General features: G+C 31.0%; 1 protein-coding gene across 1 annotated transcript; it reads left to right on the forward strand.

The window, feature by feature from the left end:
• Positions 1–362: 362 nt before the first annotated feature.
• LOC134707642 (CCN family member 1-like) lies at positions 363–27,433 on the forward strand. The gene is made up of 5 exons (XM_063567592.1): positions 363–840; positions 15,121–15,328; positions 18,757–19,062; positions 20,622–20,821; positions 26,397–27,433. Exons 1-5 carry the CDS (start codon positions 703–705, stop codon positions 26,637–26,639), a joined length of 1,095 nt encoding a protein of 364 aa, XP_063423662.1. The 5' UTR covers positions 363–702; the 3' UTR covers positions 26,640–27,433.
• Positions 27,434–27,611: the final 178 nt, after the last annotated feature.

The following is a 27,611-nucleotide window of genomic DNA, read 5'->3' on the forward strand; positions in this document are numbered from 1 at the left end:
TATCACATGAATAGCCTAAAAACAGTTTTTGTCAATCATTATAATGATACTTCTAAATATTACAAGTATCTCTATTATACCAAAAAACTGGCATTAAAATGTGATACTAAAAACTTCACAAACATTGAATATCTAAGAACTTTTGTTTTTAATTTACCCTATCAATTAATTTAGTTACTTTAAACATCGGGTAATCGATATCCAGATCAAGTGATTAATTGATTGCTACGTGATTAGTTACAAGAAGTACTTCCGTTTAGTTAATTACAGAATCCCATACTGCTAACCGTCAAATGCATATATCCATTAAATGCTAGGAAAATCTTTAAAATAAAGCTGTAATATATATCTCAATGTTTAGAAATACTAATCCGTATATATGTTTTATACCCTGTTGTAAATGGACTAGATCGATTTTAGCAACAATGCTGTATATGTCTTTATAGAGACGCGTTGACAATTGCCGAGCAATTCGCGTGTTTTCAAATACAAGATAGATTTCTCACGGCACAGTAATTTGTTTAACGTAATCTCTAATCTTTTAACTGTAAGACGTCAGTTAAAAGGACTCGGTATTGATACAATTGACATTTTCAGCTCGGATATTGATATACATAATATTGAGAAAATGTAGCGGGATTATACGTAATTGAATGTTGATTATATAATTGAAAAACTCGTTAAAGAAGATATATATTTGCAATGGAAAATTTATGTTTTGTGACAATTTTAGTTTATGGATTTTTAACTAACTTAGTGAATACTGCAACCGCAGAAGAACCGTGCTATGGGTGCCAGCTTTTTAATGTTAGAGATAAGGAACAGAAATCACGCAGAGCGGTAACTATGTTTTACGTGTATCGTTTGTTAACATTATTTTTTTCCCCTATGTTTATTTCTGTAGAAAACAAACCTGTTAATATATTTTTTTCTGGATTTTTTTTCTTATGATGCTTAATTTAATTTATATATGAAATTCGTTGAACTAAAAGATTTTTTTTTAAAATATGAATTTAATGTTTTTGATTACATCAATGAGAAAGAAGCACACAAAAAACACCAAAAGACACCCAGAGGTCAGGTAACATACATTAAATGTTGTACTTGTAGGGTCAAGCTATGTCGTCTAGGTCTATAAAAGTTGTGAAAAAATTTACAGGGAATTTAAAAATTTAGAAGCAACACCAAAAACAATAAGTTTTAAAGTTACTGTAAAATGCATGTACATTTTATAAAATGTGTTTAATTATGTATCAAAACGTCTATGTACATATGATAAAGTATCGATCATGTAACCTATAATAATGAAATTATATCAGCAGATTAGAAATTCACTTGGATTTTAACGTTAAAAGGTATTAGCGACATCGGTGTCTTTAATTTTGTAATAGCAAAAATAGATTAAAACAAATACGAAAACAAATTTCACCTTTCAAAAGAACTTGATTGGTGATTTAACCTTTAAATTTTTTTTATGCCAACAGAATAATAATTTAAGCTTATATGTTCGTAAACCCCAAATGCGTCTATTTGCAACTTAAAGAAAGATGTTTGATCGTTTGTCTTTTAAATGCTTTATGACTTATTCTCATAGCCCAATTCTAAAGTTTTTTTGAGACAAGAAAAAAATGGTCTAAATAGATTAATTTATCTGGAATTGTCAGTATTTTTTCTAAAGCCATATTATTTTAACATATAACTGCTTTTTAATGTGCCTCTGGCATAGTTCTATTGTTCTAGTCTGTGTTAAACTGGACCCTTGCTGTGTTCATTTATCGCTACACTTACTTTCTGTGCGGATATTTAGATGGAATTGCGGACCAGTTTAAGTCTGTGCCACGTGCTTCTGTCGAACGATGTCTGGCATCTTGTAACCTTTAATTAATGTCGCCGTACTGGAGCAATCAAATATCATAATATATTGATAAGTAATAAAACTTGATTAACATGGTACGAATATCGGATTATAATCAAAATTCATATGAGACGGGTTATATGAGGGAAGTTTTTAGCATTTTGCTTGATATATGATGTTTGAGATCTAATCTGAAATTATCAGAAACCAGCAAGACGCAAGAGTTAGTCATTCTAAAATCAAAAAACGCCCTGTTAACATTTTTAACTTGAATTTTGGATTACATATACCGTTTACAAGCTTTCTAAAGAAGAGATTTTAATTTTAATTCCTCTGGGAAAGCTAATTACTATCAGATTGTTATATTTTTAGTCGTTATATAAACTAATCAATATATTATATGTAGATGACATATTTTTAAACAAACGAAATTAATTCTAAGTATTACACCATCGGTATGTGCTTTCTAAAAGGAATGCGATCGGGTACCAACAGTGACAACCTTTTCAGCTAAGAGTTATTTACATTCATCATGAAAACAAGCTTTGACACGGAAGATAGCAAATATGTTTTAAGTATAGTAATCAGATGATATTAATGTTTTCACAATATGAAATCTTTCCTTTAATCATCGCCTGTCGTTGTCAACCTTTCCGTTTCCGCCATTGTTTAATACGTCTGTGTCTTCAGACATTTCTTAATAATTAATGTTGTTGATTGAGTAATTTATAAATGGTTGTGATGGAAATTGTCCTGAAAATCAAAAGCCATCTATAAGAACTTATCTATAGATTAAATTACGAGGAAGTTCAGCTAAATTAAGCGTCTTCTAGCAGATGAAACCTAATTCTATTTATTTGATTGACAATCAACGTTGAAAGGAACATCTTTAGCGGAATTAACTTTTTAGTAGAAAAGGAAAGAAAAAATGATCATGATGACACACCGGCGACATGTTAATATTTCATCACGACGTTCTACTCATCAATTATATAGACAACATATATCAGATTGGAAATTTCTGTGTTATCTTAAAACCACTTCTTTTTATGATTGCTGCAAGTTGTTTTCCATTATTGTTACAAAATCATTAATTTCATATGTCTTCAGTTTTGGCATTCGTAAATGTAATCTTATAACTAAAAATGCCACTCAAATTTTATGTGCCAAGTCTCGCAAGTTAACGTGCTTTCGATGATGTTGATTGCACAGTTTGTTTCGATTTTGGTTAACGTCTCATTGCAAATGAGATGAGTACCCCTTACTAAAAGTAAAAATATACCATTGAAAGTACGTAATATGTTTAATGTTAGTATGCAAAAATGAACAATTGGGAGTAATTACATTGCATTCAATACTTTTCATTAGGGGAATCCGATGTACTTAGGTTATTTTTTTTTATTGACGTTACTCAAAATTGACCAAGGTACGGTTGAAGTGATCGAACTAGAGTGGAATAAGGACGGTCGATTTGGTTATATGACATTTGATTTTTAGGTGAAGGTTAAGATCAATCCCGGTTTTTGGTGTAGGTTCATGTAGCTCAGTCTTAACTTTTCTATGTGTGCTGTTGTTAGTCATTTCAAATATTCATCATTATATGATCATAATGTTTTGGCATAGTATACATGGTATAGGACTTGAAAGTTGTATAAATCACCAGTGTAGGATATTTAAATAGTTTAACGTTCAACTTATCTGACTGTGGGCACGAACTGTACTCTGGAAACTTTTAACGTATAATAAAAAAAGAAATGAAGGACAGATGAAAAATAAAGAAGTTAAATATTTCTGACAACGCATTTTAATGATTCGGTCATAAATCTTAGTTTAAGAAAAGTAGACCTATCCTTAAATACCAACCATGCTAAAGTTGGCTTTTCTGCATTTACATACAAAAGATAACTTCAAAAACCACTACAAACATCTTGAGATTCCAAAATCGTTTAGTATCGGTAATTTTAACTGATAGATTTACATGTCTGGGTTTTTGTATTCCCCCCTAGAGAATCAAAACTACATTCCGTAATTGGTTGCATGTCTAAGAGTCATACATATATTTTAAGACTTTCTGCTGAAAAGAAAAAAAAATGTTTCAATCAACTCGTCACTTGAAAATTAATTTTCCTTATAGAGAACAAACTTTATGATGAATTACAGTTAAATTATACTGCTGTTTGCATTCTACTGCGAATTGTTAGTTTCCGTTAGGCATTAAGACGGATCCATACAGTCTTCCTGGTTGCGTGTCTGAGAGAAATCAACAAACTGCGACTTATATTTGGCGTAAGGAGTCATAAAGTCTTGTTAATTTAATTGCCGGCGAAGAAATTGAAATCTCTAGGGAATTGTGTTTCATTTCCAATCTTGAAATTAGATTGAAAACGACAGTGCAATGCAGAAGCCAAAAACTACATGAACTGCAGCTTGAAAATTGACGACTTAGTTTAGGGGCTCTAAAAGGCAGTCCCGGAACTTTCTGTTAAAAAAAAACACTGTTACATTGACACAAAAACAAGATATTGTTTTTGCAAGCATTTAAATAAACATTGAAGCAATATGACATACTTATAACGATTTTTTTTTAATTTCTTTTTTTTCTACAAAACCGAAAACCTTATTGTCAATTTTCTAAAACTGATCATATTAATCTTATTAACATTATTTATTATTAAATTTAAGCTTTTTTATTGTAACTAAAGAACAAGATTTATTGTTGTTTTTGGTGTTGTTGAATTTATTTTATTTAAAGGGTACTAGCGTTGTATTTTTGTTGCTTGTTTATGGACGAAAGAGACCTGGGATAATCGTAAACGAGACAGTAACCTAACGACAGAATTATTCGACGACATTTTAATTTCAGCACACAGCTTTAATTTTATCAACAAATTAATTACAATTATTATTCTTATTTGTTAAGATTTACCGGCCTGATGATATTTGACGGAATCGAGATTTGCCTCCTGTTTAACTTTACATTAAATCCCCTAAGTCCAGCCATCCATTGCTCAAACCGAAATTAGGTTTGGATACAAAGTCTTACACTTTAAATGTGCGCCGCAAAATAGGTTTGGAACTAATAAACGCCATTTGTTTTTCTCGTGTGCTTCTAAAATTCGAATAATTTTATTGAAGAATAATACTAAACTTATTGAGTGGAAAGGCAAGTTTAATTAGTTTTTTTCTATATTGGGGATATAACCCAGGACGACAGAATAATTAAGAACATCAAACTTTTGTTTAGAAGTCCATAAAAATACATATAGATGAGCACGCGGTCGCAAGAGATTTGAAACCTCGCGTTTTTTGCACAATATTTTTTACACTAGTATACTGAAAATTCTTTATACTGCAACTAGTTGTGTTTATTTCCTAAATATAGTAACATAGCTATATATATATATATTTTGTATAAATGTCAATTCCATCATAGAACCCTTTCTCCACAATCAGATGTTCATTAAGGGATGAAAATAAGTTTGATATTTGTGTTACAATTAAAAAAGCTATCATTTAATTAATTTAATAAGTTGCAGTATAACAACAGTATTAGGTCAATGTCATAAAAATATAAACTTTTTTTTGTACTCGGCGCCAAATTGGGGTAGGGCTCGGTAGAACCTCGCCCTTCCCCAGTTTCTCAGCTTCATACAAAAAAGTTTATATTTTTATGACATTGACCTAATATTGTACATTTATCGAAATGAATAGTGCAAATTATGGTAACGCCGAGGTATTTATTAAAGGTGATTTTTAAAATTTCCATGAGACTCAGTTTCGACCCTTAGCAATAGAAATGTAACTGTATAATCGAGCTCTGTACACCTGAAAGAAACGTATTCCTGGAAGTGAATTTCACCCTAATAAATATATTGATTTTTAGAAAAAAATCGACGGTCGTACTTTTGACCATATGGTTTCAAGAATGGACTTTCGGAAAATCTGAAATTCTTGCCTTGGTACTGGTAGATAGTTGATAATTACATGGAATCAGACCACGCTTTATTCTAAATTTATTCGATGAATTACCATGAAAAACCTTCGATACTTTCAAAACACCACATATCCATGAGGGCCCTCATGGGGTTTTTGATTATGTGATTACTTGGCCGTTTTTTTAATGATTATTTGATTATTAAGCCAAATATTTCATGATTATTTGATTACCTAGGACTGTATTTTTAGTTTATGATTATTTGATTACTAAAGATAAGCAAATATTTAATGATTATGTGATTATATTGGCAAAAAAATGGTGATTATGTGATTACTAGGACCCCCCATGAGGGGCCTCATTCCTGCGAATATCGCAACACAGGAAGAACCTGGTATCATGAAGTGCTTTTCTTACGTCACATTTTTGGGGTATTTTAGAGAATTTGGTGTTAATAACAGATTTTGTTGTTGTTGCTTTATTCACAAATTGAATGGGATTAAAAGGGTCTACTGTAACAGCTTTTAACATTTTGACATCGGTCCATTGATGAATTTTATATGTCTGTTTTTGTCGTTGAGCTGCAGTCTCGCCGTACATGTATATTGTATACATCTCATGATGTGTATAACCCACATTTTGATTTATTCATAATATTCACGCAAACTAAGTTTGGTTTATGTAACATTTAGCACCCTCTTACATGTAAGTTTTATTGGAAAAGCAGCATGAACTATTTGATTTAGAAGTGTTAATGTTTTGAAGTTCACAAACACAAATGTAAAATTGCATTGCAATCTTTTTAAATTCTGCATCAGAGTAAAAAGTTGATTTATTTAGTTAACCATTATATCAAAAAAATAAATAAAATTTTCAAATAACATTTTATAACAGATAGAATATACATATGTATGGCTTTGTACTCGATAAAAAAGTCAACTTTTTGTTCGGCGCTATTTACATATTTAAGTCCTATTAAAAAAAGGTGAGAAATTCTCACCAAATAATAAAAACTTTAATCATTTTTATAGAAAAGATTTTTAATATAAAAAGTCATAGATGCAATCTTATGAATCTCTTTTCATGTGATCTATTGAAATGTTAGAAGTAATAAGTATTATCCGGTTTAGAAATGACTCAATTATTATACAATAATTTATTATGGTGCAAATGTTTAATTAAGTTCTAAATCTTTGTAAACAGAAAAGGGTGGTAGCAAGGGTTTTCAACCAGAAAAGACTATTAAGTGCGTTTAAAATCCCAAACAAACTTGTAAATTATTTAATATAGATTTTATTTGAATACTAAACATATACAGTTGTTTGCAACAATGTCTATAATTTTAAATTAAGATATTAAATTAAATAACGAGGAATCTCTCCGATACTTATTATGAATACAACAATAAAGTAATAGATGTGGTACTATATTTATAATTTTTAGTACTTTTAAAAAGAAAACAACATGTTAAAAATTTCATGCATCCGAAGCCCTTTTCTTGATCAATCTTCGTCACCAGTTCAATGCTCAATATTTTAAAATGTCAGGGCTGTATATAACAGTTGAAGAGCTATTTACGACCAACAAATATCCCCTCCCCCCTAATAAAAAAGTACATAGAAGGTCAACTTTGCCTAAAGGAGTTGAAACCTAAGTTTTTAAAAAATAAATAAAAAAAACTGGCATTTTGAACCTGTTGTAGTGTTATGCATGCATACACTGAGTTTTTCTTTTCAAATTTTACTGTGTGTTTCGTTATTCTACATTTGCCCGGGGTATAGGGGGTAACATTTCGAAAGTTCGCCTCTGGGTGCGGGATTTTCTTGCTGTGTTGAAGATCTTGTGGTGAAGTTTGAAACGTTCCCCATTTTCATTCTAAATTTTATCAAAAGACAACCCAGATAATTCTGCAATTACACCTTTTAGAGACAGTCTGTTTTTAGTATTTAAACAACATTTTACTTATAAGTTTGTCATCAATTGTTATAATACTAGTATATAAAGGAACCACTCAAACTACAAATTTACACTCTTTCAGAGACACATAATATGTTTCTGCTGTAATCAGTTATTAAGAAATCTGAAGCAAGTGTGTTTATATTTATCTGTCAAAGGATTTTCGGATTTTGTATCCAATTCATTATATTGAGAATTATATTTCCGGAATCGGATTACCTTTTAAAAATAGACAAAGAATAAAGACAAATTAATTATATATATATCAACGTAACAAACAAGATTATCAAAAAGTCATCTGTTTCAACATAATTTCATTCTCAATTTTATCTAGAGGATTTTCAATTATATGGATACTAAGAAGTCTTTATAAAATTCCGGCAGTCTTCAATATGAATTCAATGCCAATATTACTCCGTGTTCCCCTTCTAGTCTACCTTTCGATTAGTCTTATCACAAGATTTTTATTTGTCTCGACAACCTTTAGTTGACTTATAACTTTTTATCCTGCAATTGTGTGTTCTACTATACAGATACAGCCCTACAGATATCGCTATGCTGTATCTGTATACTGTATTGCTTTTTCTGATATAAGGAAATACCGTATAGCGGGTTATTTTCGCGGGGTGTAAATTTTCGCTTATTTTCGCGGATAGAAGAAAATCGCCAAAATAAATTCCGCCAAATTAAAGGTGTACATGCAAAAGTATTAATAAAAGTTTTCATCCGCCAAAATAATAACCGCTAAAATATTTCGTATACCTTGTTCAATGAAAATCGCGAAATTTTACACCCGCGAAAATAACCCGCTATACGGTATGATATGATTACCAGTGAGACACATTTTTACTAGCGATCAATTGCAAAGGACGTGGATGTAAGCATAATAATATAATAGGCCACCTAACGTAACAATAACGAAAACCTTATACAGTGTATACAGTGAATTAAGTTACACTAGATCATTGTCAAATATTAGACAATTCAAACGAAAAAACCAACAGCCCGATGTAAGCCTTAAAAAATTAACGAAAAATAAATGCGTCAGACAGCAATAAACGACAACCACCGAATCACAGGTCCTTGACTGCGGACAGCAAAACAAGGAATACGAAGTAAACATGTTTGTGAGCTCTCAATTAACCATGGGATAACTGACCGTACAAGACTAACATGAGTACTGTAGTTAATTTAGTTCATAACACCAATCATCATTCCTGGTACAGTGATGCAAGAGCACTACACAAGAATCATGTTGATTTGCCCGAATTTGATACAAAAACTTATAGTAAGTTTTCAGATATTCAAGTAAATATAAAAGAAATAATAGATATTATTCAGATATTAGATTCAAACAAAGCATCTGGTCCTGATGTGATCAGTCATAAGATGCTAAAGCTGTGTCCAGAAAAGGTAGCAGTTCCACTCCATATTATATTTAATAAATCCTTAAGAGAGGGAATATACCCAACTAGCTGGAAGATAGAAAATCTGATACCCATTTTCAAAAAGGGAGATTCATCTTTGCCATCAAATTATAGACCGATATCCTTAATAAGTTGTGTAGGAAAAGTTATGGAAAGAGTTGTGTTTAAGCACTTATACAATCATTTAAAAGCTAATAAATTAATTTATGAGTATCAATCAGGATTCCTCCCTAAAAATTCAACTGTTCATCAACTCTTAGAAATATATAATTGCATATTAAACTCCTTGGAAAAAAAAGATATAAATTGTTTTGTATTCTGTGACTTCTCTAAAGCTTTCGACAAAGTTTGGCATAGGGGTCTTATATATAAAATGAAAGCTTATGGTGTTGACGGAAACGTATGGAATTGGTTTCAGGATTATCTACACGACAGAAAACAGAGAGTTGTATTAAATAACTCGTCTTCTTCCTTCTGTAATGTCTCAGCTGGTGTCCCCCAGGGATCAGTTCTGGGCCCTCTTCTCTTTGTCTTATATATTAATGATATTGCTGATAAGCTTACTTCACTGTGTCGGCTATTTGCTGACGACACATCATTCAACTATTCTGGTAACGATGGAGAACAGATTAGATCTGTTATTGATCGCGACTTGAAAGAGCTGGATGTTTGGTCTTCTAAATGGCTTATGTCATTTAACCCAGATAAAACCGAAATTATGATTTTTTCAAATATTGAGACTCCAGACCTCAGCTTTTCCTTAAATGGTAAAAATATACCTTTAAGTACATCTCATAAGCACCTGGGAGTTAATTTCAGTAGTGACGCAAAATGGAACAATCATATTGAAAGTATAATTACAAGTGTAAAGAAACACTTAAATGTATTACGTAAACTTAAATATCGATTATCTCGAAATAATTTAGAAAAACTATACTTAGTTTTTATAAGACCCATTTTCGAATATGCCACGGAAGTGTGGGATAATTGTGGAATAGGCTACTCAAATAAATTAGAAAATTTACAATTAGAGGCCGCAAGAATAGTAACAGGTCTACCAATATTTACAAAAACTGAAACTTTATATTCTGAGGTTGGCTGGGAATCTCTTTTTGAAAGAAGAAGGAGAAGAAAATTACAGATGTTTTATAACATGAACCAAAAGCATGCACCAGAATATCTTTGTAATCTAGTACCTCCTTGTGTACAAAGTACAACCAACTACCCGTTGCGAAATGGTCATGATATTATTGTTCCATTTTGTAGACTTTCCCTTACTACTGAATCGTTTATTCCCTCTACTATACGTGAATGGAATAAACTTGATCCAAAAATTCGCAGTGTCGACTCTATTTCTAAATTTAAGAAAGAATTAAAAAACGATAGTCTAGAATGTAAAATTGAAACGTTTTATTTGTACGGCCCAAGGAAATTAAATATTATCTTAACGCAATTGCGATGTTCCGCTTCACCATTGAACAATGACCTATTTAGAGCTAACATTATAAATGATCCTTCTTGTCATTGTGGGTCCGATATTGAGGATGTCTACCATTACTTCTTCGTTTGCCCAAAATACACATTATGTAGGAAAAACTTATTCGATAACCTTAACTGGCTATCTGAAAACTTTGTTTTAGATACAAAACTATTAATTTGCGGACACTTGGAACTCTCGAACGAACAAAATATTCAAATTTTCAAACAAGTTCAGAATTACATAAAAAGGTCAAACAGATTTCTTATGCCTTGATAGAGCGTTATTATTATTGCTGTCACAGGACGTCATCGTTGTCATCAATCCACAAGTCATCGTCACAGAGGTATACGATTTTTCAAACTTTCTTTTTCCTTTTCTACTTTGTCTCCTCTTTGTTCACATATGAAAGCTAGTATTATATTGTATAAACTGTTTGTTTTATATGCATGTCCATTATATTATACTGTTATTGTAACTTTATATTGTATTATGGAAAAGACTTCATAAGTATGATTTACTTGTGTCTAATCCATTTTGCTTTAATTCAGCAAATAAAATATGTTTAAACTAAACACAAGAATCAGCTGTAAAATATATTTACTTAAATTTACCCAGTCTATGGAAGAAGCGATTCGATAAAAACTTTTCTTATATCAACGAGCGATATTGTCTTATATCAACGAGTTGCATTGTGGGAAATTTCAGACGAATGTTTCTCGACATACAGTAATGACTTTTCTTAAACCAGGGTGACATTTAACACGATTTGCGTCTTGTGTATAACTTCCATGAATTATTTTATGTATTAACAAACAAGGTGTGTTTAAATGAAAAAAATGAATTGTTGAATAAATGAAACATAAATGCACGATTTATCATTTGTAGATGTACACATTCTATAACTTATATCATGTAGCAAATTCAGTGGAATGCAATTGAAATGAATTCAATTGTTTGCTAAGCCAAAATCACCTATAAGTCAAAGATACTGCTATATTGTATTATATCAATGCGATATTTCAAATTGTCTTATATCATAGCGATGATTTTGGATATCAAAAAATTATGAATGCGATACTTTTCTAATATAACTGCTATAGTTTTCTTATATAAAATGAATACGTTCGATGACACGTCACAATGCATGTCAAGAATAATAAGTACTAATATTGATATAAAAAAAACACCGCTATGATATTTTAAAAGTATCGCATTGATATAAGAAATTATAGCATTTGTTTACTTATGTATATAAGATAAACACAGCACTTCAAATTTTACACGGACATAAAATTACGCTTCTAACTAACTTCTGAATGTATATTTAGACTCAATTGTTGTTTATATTTGAACAATAAGTTTTAAAGTTAGTATTTTTTTGTAACTTTTCGTTGCCAATAACAACATTTTCCGCATGGAATGTCTGCATATTTACAATTGATATTAGACAATATCGCTATGTGATATATGAAAAGTTTTTATCGATACGCTTCTTCCATAGACTGTTACCACCTACTTTGGATTTAGCTCTATTGTTGAAGCATATGATAAAAAGATCATATTAAACATGGCATTATTGATATCAAATATATTATCAATCCTTGGTCGATATCAGTTCTCGAGCGTTCTCTTGATTGTTACCTACATTCAAAGTTTTCAAACCTCAAATGTTGAGCGTTTGCTGCCCGTTGAAGCGAAACATCATGTGCTAACTGAAAATATGCACACTTTCATTTAATGACATTCTGCTGTCTTGTAACAATTAAGGGCACCTATATAAGATTAAAAGCTACAATTTCCATTTTATATGATTTATGTGTATAGATATAGAAAATTTCATGTTTGACTGCTGAAAGCTCCCATAGAACTTCCGAACCCATTAACGGTAATCATTGAATTGATTGGACAGATTTATCAAAATCACGTGATAACTCGACCGTTTTATGAAATTGAATAAAATCACGTCAGAAACCATCTACGGCAAATTTAAAAGTTTACTTGATATGAAGTAAAAGGATAAGTTAAAAAAAATTGAATAATCTACTAACATGAACTAGATGAAATTGTAGGATGAGTTGCATAATTTAAAAAAGGGTGAAAAGTAGGTACATGTGTACCTGTACAAATCAAGGAAATGATTGATTGTTGGTTGCTTAACGTCCAGTGTTAAGGAAATGAAAATATCCAAGACATCTATAGCTATATCGAAAATACATACAATATTCATTGATGTGTAAAGTTACTTTGTCTTGAATCTTTTCTTACATATTTTGACTTTTTTAAGAGGGAAAGAAGCAAACTAAGAAAGTATGAACCATCGACCCTGAACGCCAAGCCATAGCCAATAAAACAAATTGCCAATATTATTCATTTCCAATACCTCCAATCATTTATTTGATCTTAATTATCACGTTTCCCGATAATAGCTTATAGTTTCCCGATGACAGCTTCTAATTTCCCGATAATAGCCTCTAGTTTCCCGATAATAGATTCTTGTTTCCCGATAAAAGGTTCTCGTTTCCCGATAATTGCTTCTCGTTTTGATAGTTTTTCTTTTAAATAATTTGTTATCTCTCTAATCTTTTAGATTAATATATATAAATGTGACTATCATCAATTCAAAACAAAAAATCTTTTCCATTCTTATATTTTACATTGCAGAAAGTCACGTTTTTCTAAGACCGTTTATCTTATGACGTCTTTATATGTAATCCGTTGGAGGTGTACTACTCGATATTTTACCCTGGGAACCATGATTTAAAGTACAATAACAATTTAAAATGTTATTGTTCTTTTGAAAAGTTTCAAAATATGCGTATATTCATAAATCTAATCGATTGCGAATATTATAGAGTAGTCTCAGATTTCATGAAAAAAAATCAACGCTTGGGATTTAAAAAACTTAAGTTTCATGAGTTAATATTAAATTACCAAATATAACGACATCAATTTTCCTTTTAAGTCTTCAATGCATATTTGTCTGTTTTAATTTTGTTTAAACGCTTGTATCGTGCCGTTTAGCTTAAAAAGTTTAAAGTTTTTAGACGATAACAATATAGTGAAAATATTCATTGTTCGAGTTGAAATTTAAATCTTTGTAAATATTTCAGGGTTAGACATTTGTATGTAACTTAACAATAATGACTTGATACATCTTTGATGTTGATCATGATACTAGAGGCTTAATTTGTATTGAATTAATATCAGGGGCATATTAGGATGAAATTTTGGTCTTTGAAATTAAACTTCATAAAAATATTTGCAATCCACGGTTTTGAGTCGCTGTCATTTATATAAGATAAAGTTAGTCGCATTTGATACACTGTTTTTTTCTGCAATTTTAAATTCCATAGATACCATCTGTTTGATAGTAAATGTGAATGCGATGGGGGTTTTTCAAATTGACTTTGGTCCTTTGGGGTGTTGAAGTTGTTGGGTTGCTGTCTAAATGTTGTTATATACAATGTATCCTATACATGTATATATCTCTGAATCAATTTACGTTTTCAAAAGCTGCAAAAATTTGCATTGCGTTTAGAAATTTCGCCTTCAACTGGTATATATATATAACTAACAACGCTGCGCCTTCTATTCTAACGTTGTATCTTTAATGTTATTATTTAAGCAAGAATTCAGTTTCCTTCCATGGCATTAAACTTGACAACAAAATGTCAATTAATCTTACAAAAATGACAATTCGTAAAATCCAGTGCATGTTAAATAATTTAAGACGGATTAGGAATACCCAGTGTTGCAGAAAATGACGTATAAGATAGTAATTATTATTTGTATTTATGGAAATAAATTTTACTTATGGGAACTATAAATCATCCGTAATTGTCTAATCATTTCAAATATAACATAACCAATTTTCCTTCATGAAACATCTTATAAACAAGTGTACAATATAAAAAATATGAAAAAAGGAGAAAACTAGACTAAGTGATACCCCCGCACTCCAATCTGAAATACCTGCATATATTATAACAAAGTCAACGTAGGACTTTCTTTGATATATTATTGTGTCATGGAGACAAACATGATGACCCCGCAGATTCAAAGTGTTATTTAAAAATACACAAAGATGACCATGTGAGCACATAGGTCTATGGTTCACTGTAGGAGAAGTTATCCGGATACGCTATGCAACTTTTATAAATGCAAGCATAAAACAGAAATGTTTTATCACTGCATGCACATCGATAGGTAAAATTGCAAACTTATTGTAGCCAAAGGTTGTGCTTAGCCTAGTATTTAGTCACATATCAAATATCTCTATCTCTTTCGAAAGGTGCCTGTTCTTAGCTCTCTCTATCTTTTTATATTTAAAACTGAAAATAATCACACTAGACTTTTTCTACTTCTCTTCTTTTCTTTCCATTCCATCAATATTTGCTGTCCTTTTTTGCTGCTTGTTCAGAATAATGGTAAACCGAAATTTAAATATAAATATTTTTTTATTTTACAGATAGCTAGCGAGTGTCCAAGAGTTTGTGATTGCCCACAGAAACAGCTAAATTGTGAATATGGTGTACCACGTGTGATAGATGGATGTGGCTGTTGTCACATGTGTGCACGACAGTACGGTGACACGTGTAGTGCTGTAGACAGGTGTGACACAGATAAAGGATTATACTGCGATCTATTACCTAATGCGCAGCATGGCATTTGTAAAGGTTAGAAATAATGAACCATAATCTGCTCAAAAACTCGATCATATAACAACAAATCGTCACGGACCGGTTGTGGATACGTATTGTCACGGAATGATGAAAAAACTGTAGCAAAAATGAAACTCGGTACTTAGTTATATAATAGCTTATTTTAAAAATGGTAATCATATTTATCCCATGTTAAAGAATCATAATTCATATACAGATTTTTGTAATAGAAAACACGATTGTGTCTCAGAAGCCCTACAATAAGATTTTCAGCTGATAATTTAGTAATGATTAATAATAATAAAATACATCTAAAGTTAAATATGTCAAATCGGACAAGCTCTGAAACATTTTAGTCAAAATCCAACAAAATTGATAACAACTGAAATGAATGTTTAACAACAACATAAAATAAACTAGTTCATTTGAATATACTATACAGTATAGTTCGAATGGCTGTATATACTTTTAGTGTACATTTTACCTTTTGACAACCAATGCTGATCGATGTAAATAGACTGTAAAAAACATACGTGACACATTTTCTTATCAATGATACTGGACATTATGAATTTATGCCAAGCTGGACAACTGGGTTTTTTTTCGATCTAAAATCACACGCATTGAAGTCGGTGCCTTAAAACCACACACTCGATCATTCCACATGGAATATAGGTCAGGTGAGGGCCGATTTTGGCCTCATATCTCAGGTTCATCCGATAATAGGTTTTGGACACTTTTTAAACACCTAAGTGTCTACTTCAGTTGATTCAATTATTTTATGTGGAACATTTGAACTGATTTAGTCATGTGTATATATATATATATACATGAAAAATCTATCAAATATGCCATAATATGTTACTTTTCGGATGTTTTTTGTCAAAAATGAAAGTGGCTGTGTTCACTCTCATTCTTGAATATATATATTTTTTAGGTTTTTTTATCAAATACAACTTACATTTAAATATTAAGAATGAACACAAATGTGGCCACTTCCATTTAAGATGGAAAAGGTTTACAATTAACTCAAATGCTAACATAAATTAATGAAGATATTAGTAATTTAGCATGACTTTAGCAATTTAGCATGACTTCCTGATGTATGTGCATTGAAATGTAAAAAAATACATATTTATGTAGCAGAAGTATTCTACTTTCCAATAAATAGCTAAAAGTTTATATTTTAACAATTTTGTAAAATTGCTATATTTTGGGGCCAAAAAGGTGTCTTACCGAACCTACTCCTTTTGTAAACATTATATGTTTGTGGTACACTAGACTAGTATACTTTCTCATACCATACTGCCATTAAATACTCGTATGGATTTGTCGAAAAACACAAAGTATGTAAACAGCCTTGTTGCGAACTAGTACAATTGTATTCAGGAAGACTTCCTACCATAAATGCATTGATGAAATAAAAAGGGAAAATCAAAGCTTTTATTTCCAATAAATGATCCATATAAATATCCCATTGTTGTAGCTTTACCAGGTTTATGGCAGAAATGACCTCTGATGATACGAAGTCAATTTAGTTAAGCAGACTTTTTATGGTATAACAGTTCAATAAAAAAGATATAAAACCGGATACATTGATTAGTTTAAATTGCAATTGTTTTGTGTTCCTGGATTATGAATCGGGCGACTTTTCATGACCAGATGGAGAATATAATAAGTATTGTTCCCTCTCTGTTATTGAATTTTAGATCGAGTTTGAAAAAATAAAAGGAATCATATTTCAAGTAAAAGACACGCGAAAAAATACAGGCGAGTGCAAACAATTGCACGCAAAGCTCGTCTTTGCATTAAACAACATCAAATACCGTCTAGACCATTATGAAACGTTGATCTGATAAAAAATAGTTTATTAGTTTGTGAGCAACAAAAGTCACGCACATAAAGAGGAAACAGTGGTATCATGAAGAAACATATATAATAAAATCAAAAGTGAATTGTATTTTTACTGAAAGCGTAATTCCATGACAAGTTCCCTACTAGTAGCTTATATGACCTTAAATTGTTTTAACACTTATATTTAGATAGCAGATACTAACGAGAATCATACACATATGAATAACTAGTTAAACTAATATGGGTGATTAATTGCTGGTTGCCACATGTCCAGTGACAAATATTTCATTTAACATGGAAGAAATTAAGATACTAACCAGACAACGTGTAGAAATACTTACAGTAATATTCAAATGAGCGAATTTTATATTGTATATTAAACACATATATATCAGATCTAATAGCAATCAATTATAATTATACGTCTAAATACATAGTTATAGGATGATGTGGTACGAGTGTCAATGAGACAACTCTCCATCTAAGTAACAATTTATAAAAGTAAACTTTTATAAGTCAAGGTACGGTCATCAACACATAGCCTTGGCTCACACCGAACACTAATCATTTTCAATATTAATACATGTACATGTATAGAAGAAAATTGTTTTGTGGAAGGTATAAACGGCTGTAGCTAAAACAAAACTTGTTGAAACATATCTTTATCTTCACTCAAAATTACAGTCAGTGACAAGATGCACAGTGTATTGAAGACGCAAAATTAACCACAAATATTTCAGTCCTCTCCCCTCAGAGTAATACAATGATTTGTATATGATGCAAAATTATTAATCAATTTCAAATAATATACATATTTATCTGACATGAATTTTACGGCCATGTTACAAAAGATAGTATCTTCATATGGCACTATATTACCTTTGTGGCTGTAAATACGGAACAATTATCAATGAATTAACAATCGATTCGTCTTGTTTGTCTCATAATTCTAAGATAAGTATTGATCTATCTGCAGATCACAAGAGAATATGAAGTAAGTGTATCAACACAGATTAAGTATATATAATTTACTTGTCTTGCAGGTTTTCTTTAGTTCTTGTAATGGTTTGTCTGTGAAACGAAATGGTAGTTCTATTAATTCTATACAACTATTGTGTTATTTAATAGAATTTGAAGAGCGTTTATTGCGGCGCTCAAACCATTAGTAGTTGTTGTGATAACATAATTTTATATACATTGTAACGTCTGTTTTATATTGACAATGCAACTACAAATCTAAACGTTTTCGATCATGTTTATACAATACTGTGTGAAAATTATTAACAATCGGTATTGCAAACGCATTTTTATTTTTAATTTCATTCATAGAAAATAAATTTTACAAACATATGCCTTGGTATTTTTGCCATCTAGAAAATTGCAATAAATCAAATTATAGACAGTTTCAAGAGAGATCTCCCCTGTGAATTTTAATTAGAAGAACGTTAATTGCATTGTATATCGTTATCTGTTTGTTGATAGTGGTATACTGTCCTGTGTTTTAAAGACGTCAACTCAGCGGTATGATCTCGAAAACAACGTTGTTATACATATGGTACAAATTAAAATAAGCATGTTATTTTTTTCAGCTAATACTCCAAAGGGTTGTGTGATCAATGGTAAAACATACAATGATGGTGACACGTTTTATCTGAACGATAACTGTAGAAATCGTTGCACTTGTCAAAATGGACATTACGGTTGCGTTGACTTATGTCCACAAGAATACCGGAAGCCGTCTATGATATTTTGCCCCAATGCTGAGTTGATGGCTGTGAGAGGACAATGTTGTAAGGAATGGAGCTGTTTGAAACCAAATAAAACAGAGTCTAACAAAATACCAAGACATATTGCAAACAATTACAAACTACGTCCGCAAAATAATCCCACTTGGGGTAAGAAACTTGTTAAAATGAGATTTAAAATTTTACTTTAACGTAGAAATAATTGTCTCAATATCCACAATAAGAGTACAAATACTGTATATCATATAAAAGACTATCTCCAATATGAGATGCTGCATTTTCACATATGATGACGGATTCTTAAAAATGCATACTGGCTATTTTTTCTCTTGTTCCATTAATTATTAACAGGGAGTTTGGTGGTTCTCTCCAGGCGCTGTGATAGCGAATGTTTTGTAAATTATGCATCTTCGATAGAATTGTAAATTATGCATCTTCGATAGAATCTATTCTAAAAGTTAGTTTTTCTTAAATCTTAGGAATCTTAGTGACAAACTGCTCAGTCATAAATTGTCCTTTAAGTTATCTTGTTAATCTAATTGTTATTTTGTTGAAATCATTTTATTTGCATTAATTGTAAGCCAAAGTATAAATTATAATTTTTTTATGAAGCTTTTTTGTGTTACAAGGAAACAATTAATTATGATAGTCAGTTTATTTTCACAAAGTCCGGAATTTGTTTCAAGATAGAATAGATAAAGTCACAGCTTTACATGCTTCTTAAGTTTTCTTACGTAAAGAATAATTAATCCTTCAGTCATTTCAATTAGCGCTATTCAGCCTAAAACTCAAGTGACAGATTGTTATAAGTGTTTTTTTTATCCTTTCGGTGCGAATTGTTTTATGTCATTGCCATTTGGTAATCTCGTTTCTATTATGAAATTGTAACATTATAAATTTGTATTTAAAATATGTTTTCTGGAGTTCTTACTTCAGTGAGAGTCTGGCATTCGAACTGACAGCATCCCCCAGTTTGTAAAATTACATTTATTCCATCCTGAAATCATTAAGCTGTTTCTACTGCAAAGGACTTGAGTCCAATTCTAAGTGGAGTTAAAGCGAGTATTCTCAGACCGGTTGTGGGTTGCAGCTCATTATCATCGTCAATCCAGTAACCGGAGCTCCGGTTTTTTAACCAATAAAAACTAGCTGCCATGATATTTATAGCCAATAGTGCTTGAAGTGGCGTCAGCGCCAGACATAGTTCAATCAATATTAATCTCAAGATCCATTCACTTTTCAAACTTGTCAATTTAAAGATTGTCACTATCTTGTTTTTATAAGCACACACATGTCTGAAAGTATCTATCTCTGGCTTGAAAGTCTTTAAATTGAATTAGATATGTTTCCACAGCTGCGGTGCATGTTATGATATGTATATTATGGGTTTGTCTGAGTAGTTTCTGCACATTTATATATCTGGATCTGGTTTGTTCAGTCTTTCATGCATACCGGTCAATCTAAAAATTTAAACTTTTTTTTAGGTCAACTTTATTAAATTGTGTGCGTCTGGAGCGCTTTTCTGGATTTACCTCCACCAGGAACGCCCAAGGTCAAATTCAATCAGACCAATAACATACAAATTTCAAAAGTTATGACTAACTGAAATACGGGAGATTTCTTTCAGTTGCCTGGAGTAATTACAAAGATTTACAAATATGTATGTATGGGTTAATATTTATATTTTTATTTCTCGCTTTTATTTTTAGTTGAAGAATCTAAACAATTAAATGAAGTTATACAGACTAGTGTCACCGACTGTTCATTAAACGAAACAAAATGGAGCCAATGTTCAGTCACATGTGGTGTAGGAATATCTGTTCGTATGGCACCAAAGCACTGCAGGCGGAAGGAAGATACGAGGTTGTGTTATTTACGTCCATGTGGGACAGTATTATATAGTAATGATGTAAGTTTATATTGCATGTATATCTATATAAGAGGGAGGTTTTGCTAGCCATACAACCAGGTTTAACCCACAATTTTTTCACTAAATGTCTTGAATCATTTCAGGAATATGGCAGTTGTTATCATGTAGTCGTTTCTCTGTATGTTGGCGTTTGTTTTTGTGACAGTTCAGAGTTTCTGATGTTTCATTTTGTTTCCTCTTATCGTGTTTTTCTCAGTTTTGATTTGTCACCCGGATTTTTTTTAGTTAAATCGATTTATAAAATTTAAAATGGAAATGGGGAATGTGCCAAGAGACAACAACTCGACCATAGAGCAGACACCAGCCGAAGGTCACCAATGGGTCTTCAATGCAGCGAGAAACTCCCGCACCATGAATTTTTACTATTTAACAGTGGTATACTGCGATTGCCTTTATATTTCTCTTAAAAAATATCTGAAAATAGAAATAAGAAATACATTTTTAGAAATAATAATAATCAACGTCAAATTAAAAAGAGTGCACTTTGAAAAAAAAGGTTTCTCCCACTAAAGACGATGGAACAGTAGTTTTAAAACGTATCAAGTTATGGTTTTAAATTAAATTCAGGCATCCGAAAGTTAGATATCAGATAAGGTTTTATTCTTTTTTTTTTTACAATGAAAGAAAATTTTAAACTGCTGACTATCGTTTGGATAACATACACGAAGTTTATGTGATGCTTTAACATGTACGACGTCACGTAGACACTGTACATTCAAATTATTCATTTGCAAATTTTAACTTACTACAATTTATTGACTCAAGTTTATTTATATATTTGATTTGTATTGGAACGTGTTATTAATATGCACTGAGCTCTTGCTTGTCCCGTCTTCACGATATGAATAAGTTGATATGGATTTCTACAGAAATCGTTTCTGATCTCGAAAAGAACTAGTTGTTAAGATAAATAGAAATAGTATAGAGACCTACATGATATTGTTTGTACTCAATCAATGAAGTATAACCTAGGATTCTATTTCATTTATTACAATGCGTATTGTATCTTAATATTCAATTACGAATGAACATTCACATTCAATAATTGAATTTGTCGTAGGTTAAATTAAGGTCTATTTTTTCTTATTCTATCACAATATTTATTCTGGATGTCTTGTTAAATTACGTTAAAAATTCCAATTACCAGGCAGAAATGAGATTAAAAGTAGTAAATGTCGCACTTCTTGGCGAGGTTTAATGTATTTTCAAGGATCCGTCTAAATTAAAGAGTTGTACGATAAAATAAATTGAAAAAGTCCTTGGTTTACAAACTTTTTAATTATATTATTTGGTGAGGGCAAATACCAATGCATGATATTTTTAACTAGATTTCTTTTTTAAATTTATTTAGATGATTTTAAACCTAGTTTAGCTTCGTTCTATTGTTCACTCAGCAAAAAGACCTTTACTTTTTCGATTCCAATTATATGGAGTAAAGCTACATTATACCATCTATGTTTTTGACTGCGGTCCAACCAATATATATGCATATGCATATATATATCTAACATGTACAAGCGTTGACAATGAAATCTTATGCAACATTACTGACAGTATTTTAATCTATCTGTACTGTAGACATATTTGCATCTAACTTGCCCACCTGGTTATCTAAAGTTTCTTGTGTATTCCTAAATTTATTTGGATTTCCTTGCAACAGTTTTGACATAACAATTATCAAAATTTCCATAGCTGACGAAACTCCTGAATTTTGCCAAAACATATTTTCATTCAAATAGGTAATATACAGAAATATCTCGAAATCAAACCATCGACTTACGGAGACATCAAGTTTCCTTTGAAAGGGTGTTTAGTAAAGAATCACGGCTGCTTTCTGTGAAGTATTAGTTAGTGGTGCAGATCAATTATTAATAAAGGCAACAGTAGTATATCGATGTTCGATAATCATAAATCGATATATCGAATTAAAACTGAGAGAAACACATCAACTATATGCGTAAAACAATGATAAAATATTAACACTAAATTGCAAAAAAAACACCAACATAATTCATAATAAAACGGACTATTTGATAACAACTGCTATATTCCTTACTTGGTACAGGACAACTTAAGAAAAAAAGTAATGGGTTGAACCTTGTTTTATGGCTAATGAAACCTTCCGCTTATGTGGCAAAATACCGCTAAAATGACAACACTGTGTGACATGGACACAATAGAAAAAAGCAAGAGCAATCAGAACAGAGAAGCACATAAATGAATAATATAAAAGTACATTACAACATGTAAACTACAGAATAAAAATGAACACCTTCCTTGAAATAACGACAGTTCACCAGTACATCATGAATGAAGTATAAACTGAGCGTCACACAAACGTACCAACGCTACAAAAAATGACGTATTTTCTGCGACTTTTATATCACCACTGGTCAATTTAAAAAAAAAAAATTTAATCACAATATACACTTACAAGAATATCAAGATTGGATTTAGTTTTTAATGGTGTTGTTTTAGGTATTTTCTGACCAATACAAGAATATAAAAACTGAATCGAGTTTAAAAACTGAACTGTGTTTGTAATTATGTTACCATTTGTTTATTTAACCATGCCTTATGTTGTACTGTTTACACACTGTCCCAGGTTAGGGAAGGGTTGGGATCCCGCTAAAATGTATAACCCCGCCACATTATTTATGTATGTGCCTGTCCCAAATCTGGAGCCTGTAATTCAGTGGTTGTCGTTTGTTTATGTGTTACATATTTGCTTTTCGATCGTTCATTTTTTTTTATATAAATGAGGCCGTTAGTTTTCTCGTTTGAATTGTTTTACATTGTCTTATCGGGGCTTTTTATAGCTAACTATGCGGTATGGACTTTGATCATTGTTGAAGGCCGTATGGTGACCTATAGTTGTTAATGTCTGTGTTATTTTGGTCTCTTGTGGACAGTTGTCTCATTGGCAATCATACCACATCTTTTTTTTTATATGTCGGGTTTTGAATTTCTCTTTAATCAAAACTGTGCATAAACAACTAAATCCGGTGCATATATACCGGGTATGTGCTTAAAATCATAAAAACGAAACAGCTGATTTATTATCTGAACTTTTACTTACATATATATAAAATATATTAAAAGCAAGATAATGTAAGACCGAACAGTAAACACACTAAGTCTTGAAAACAAACAACATAATTAAACTCACAAACACTGTAGACCACGAGTTATTCGACTATGCTGACAAATAAGACACATGTAAAATGTACCAAACATACAAAATTCATACCACAAAATATAAAACATAACATAATATCCAACCGGACTTGCAAAGTAATTCGATGTATAAATACAGACCCACGTCGGATACCATCTGCTAAAAAGTTTCCGAATGCTTCTTTTATTCATCATAATATATTTTTTCAAAGCATATACTGTTTGCTCAGCACATATTGTTTGCACAACATATAATAATTTAAATTTGGATGTAACGCGTCTTCTGATTGGCTGACGTTATTTTGTTACATAATTTAGTCATGTGACCGTGACGTCATCAACGTTTTTTCATGGATTAAATTATAAGAAATGACTCTAATATTTTTTCTGTCTATTCGAAATAACATAAAAAATGTGGTGCACAATGTTAAATAACCCGCTACGCGCGTTATTCAGTGTGCACCAAATTTTTTATGTTATTTCTTCAGAGACAGAAAAAATATTACAGTCATTCTTTCAATAAACTCTCCATAGATAACAGGATTAAAATTTTATATTTCCGCCAGACCCGCGTTTCGTCTACAAAATACTCATCGGTGATGCTCGAATAAAAACATTGTTAAAGTCCAAATAAAGTACGAGGTAAAAGAGCATTGAGGACCAACATTTCCTAAATGTTTTGCCAAATACAGCTAAGGTAATTCATTCCTGAGGTAGAAAAGCCTTCGTATTTCAATACTTCAGATTTGTTACAGCTAATTTTTAATTTTGACCATATCAATGAGAAATAATGTCAACACAGAAGTGCTGACTACTTGGCTGGTGATCCCCGCGGGGAATAAAACATCAACCAACAGTGGCATCGACCCAGTGGTTGTAAATTAACTCATCATACCAGCATTAAAAAATTAAATATAGCGTATCGCAGTCAACACCATTGTTCCTTGTACATTTGTATATACTGTTACATCACTTTATATAGGCTATGAAAGTAAAGTAATGGTCTGCGCGAATACACCTATATCAAATGATGAACACAAGTTATTTTGCGTTCATCTATGATAGAAGAATTATGTCATTGAAGTTGTCAACAATATCCAATATGTGCATGGAACATCAACTTCTTTTATTGATGGGATGTTTTAATAACCAGTTAGGTTACTTTTTAAATAGATGTAGCCCTATAATCTACGTTAATATACATATACTATTCCGTATTTTGTTTGTCTTTTCTCAATCTCGGATTAGTATCATTGACTTTGACAATTAGTTCTATATATCAGTTAACTCTGATGACTAAGAATTGATCAATGTACATACATTGCTTAAACATCTGGTTGTGTCACTGACATTAAGGTTTTAAGACGGTTATAAGATTGAGTTAGCTTGTATAACTAATAAAACTTAAAGAACATTCGAGAAGCGGAGGCATATTATCTTGATATTTATTTCATTTGATAAATTGTGTTTGAAACTAAACCCATTGATGAATGTAATTAGTTTTCGTGGCTTTCATTCCTTACTTGACATTTCTTTTCATGGTCATGATTGCTTCAGAATGAACTTTATCAGTGATTGAATATTTATTCTGTAAAATCTTTAAATTAGGTATTAGATAAAACTGTTGTTTATGATTACTTCCTTTGGTTTATCTGAACGGAACCGGAAATTGGTTATTTGCGTCTAAAAGCATCTAATGTCGACGTAGAGTATTTAGTTTATTGGTATAATGACGGGCAATTGCATGCGAAAAAAATGAAAGACGAAAAACTAAATCGATTCTTCGTGCAGGAAGGTTACAACTTTGACGTATGCTGCTTATTGTAAAAACATTATCCAACTTTTGAAGTATACGATATAGATGTAAAATTTAATGTGAAAGTGGCATAACATATTTGTTTGCAATGTTTTACGCAAAATTTTCCCTTATTACCAGCGATCACTACCACGGCAGAATCTGTGCTATTTAAAAAAAAATGTTTTTGATAGCGTGTAAAGTAGATCGTTCTTATCGAAGATTTTCTAATTCCAGGAATATATTACCTAAGCCGTATTTGGCACAACTTTCTGGCGTATTAAATTACAATCCTGGTACCTTTGATAACTATTATTGCTATAGCAATAAAATGAATTTTACAAAAGTGCAGAATATGCTTTGATTGTGGTCACTTACTCCTGTACTGATAGCCCTATGAAGGGTTTTTAACGGCAGTTTTTGATGGAATTTTATCAAAATTGGTTTTTGCATATATGTGGCACATTTCACAAAAAAATCTTACCACGATAAAAAAAATAAAAATATACTAAAAGATTCATTTATACGATTATTTTTGTAAAATTGATCGCTGCCTATTATATAGTAACATTTCTTTTTCAGCGAAAGAAAAAGTGTACTCCGACAACACGGATAACAAAGAAAGAACGAATTTCTTACAAAGACTGTCACAGTGTACGGGCGTACAGATTGAAGTTTTGTACTAATTGTAAAGAAAAACAATGTTGTTATCCGAAAAGAACAAAGACCAGAGAAATTGAGTTTCTCTGTAACGATGGACGTTATGAATACTTTAAGTATGCGTGGATCAAAAGATGTAAATGTAGTAAGAGATGTAAAATTTAACTAACACGTTCGACGTCTGAAATGTATTGAAATGGATATTTAAGTAGTTTTATGTATTACCTGGTTGTTTGATATATGTGATCATAGAAGAAGTGTGGTGTTCAAAGTAAAATATGTATTATTATCACAACACCTTTTTTGTGCAATATACATGTACAATGATGGTTTAAAAATATAGCAAAGTAACAGGATTTTCTCTATAGTATGGAAAATTATTACTGAAGGATTCTTTTTCGGTCGAAAATAAAAATGTAAATTAGTTCGATTTTCTTTTATTATTTTTACATTTTGATCATGAAATTCGAAATTACATTCAACTGGACACTACAAGCCTTATTCTATTTTCAATTTGAAATTCTTATAGATTATCAGGCTATATAGACTTTCAAATGATAAGCAGTTGCAAATTTACTGTTATTCATCTTTTAACGTGTATTATATAAGAAAAGATAAAGGAAATATTGATATGTACATATAGATTCGTCGAGACTAAAAAAAATGTTGTTTTTATATATGTGTCATTAGCTTGCATATCATGTACATATATTATATTTTATACTATTATAGTTATAACTCTTGATGATAAACATATCAAGTTGTATTGTAAATTTGTGTATTATATGCTTCGGCAACATTGGTTGTGGTATGTGTTGCATGTTTGTGTTGTTTGTTTTATCTGAATAAACGAAACGAAAAAATACTTAAACATGATCTGACATGCAACGTGTATATTCATAATTGCAAATACCATTCAGTGTTGTTATTGATTTAATTATAAAAAGATATTATTTTTCTGTGTATTTTGTGTACACTTTACAAAAGTAAATGCTACATTGTACGAATGGTTTGACTGTCTCCCGTTTTATTGCAGTTATTCCCCTTTGTCGGCATTTTGTTCATGAGTAAAGTAAATGCAAGAATTCTTGAAAATATCAAAAACAAAATACACCAATCTGATGTTTGTCATTTTGT

The sequence above is a fragment of the Mytilus trossulus genome, chromosome 2 (assembly GCF_036588685.1).
Source record: "Mytilus trossulus isolate FHL-02 chromosome 2, PNRI_Mtr1.1.1.hap1, whole genome shotgun sequence".
Taxonomy (NCBI): Eukaryota; Metazoa; Mollusca; class Bivalvia; order Mytilida; family Mytilidae; genus Mytilus; species Mytilus trossulus.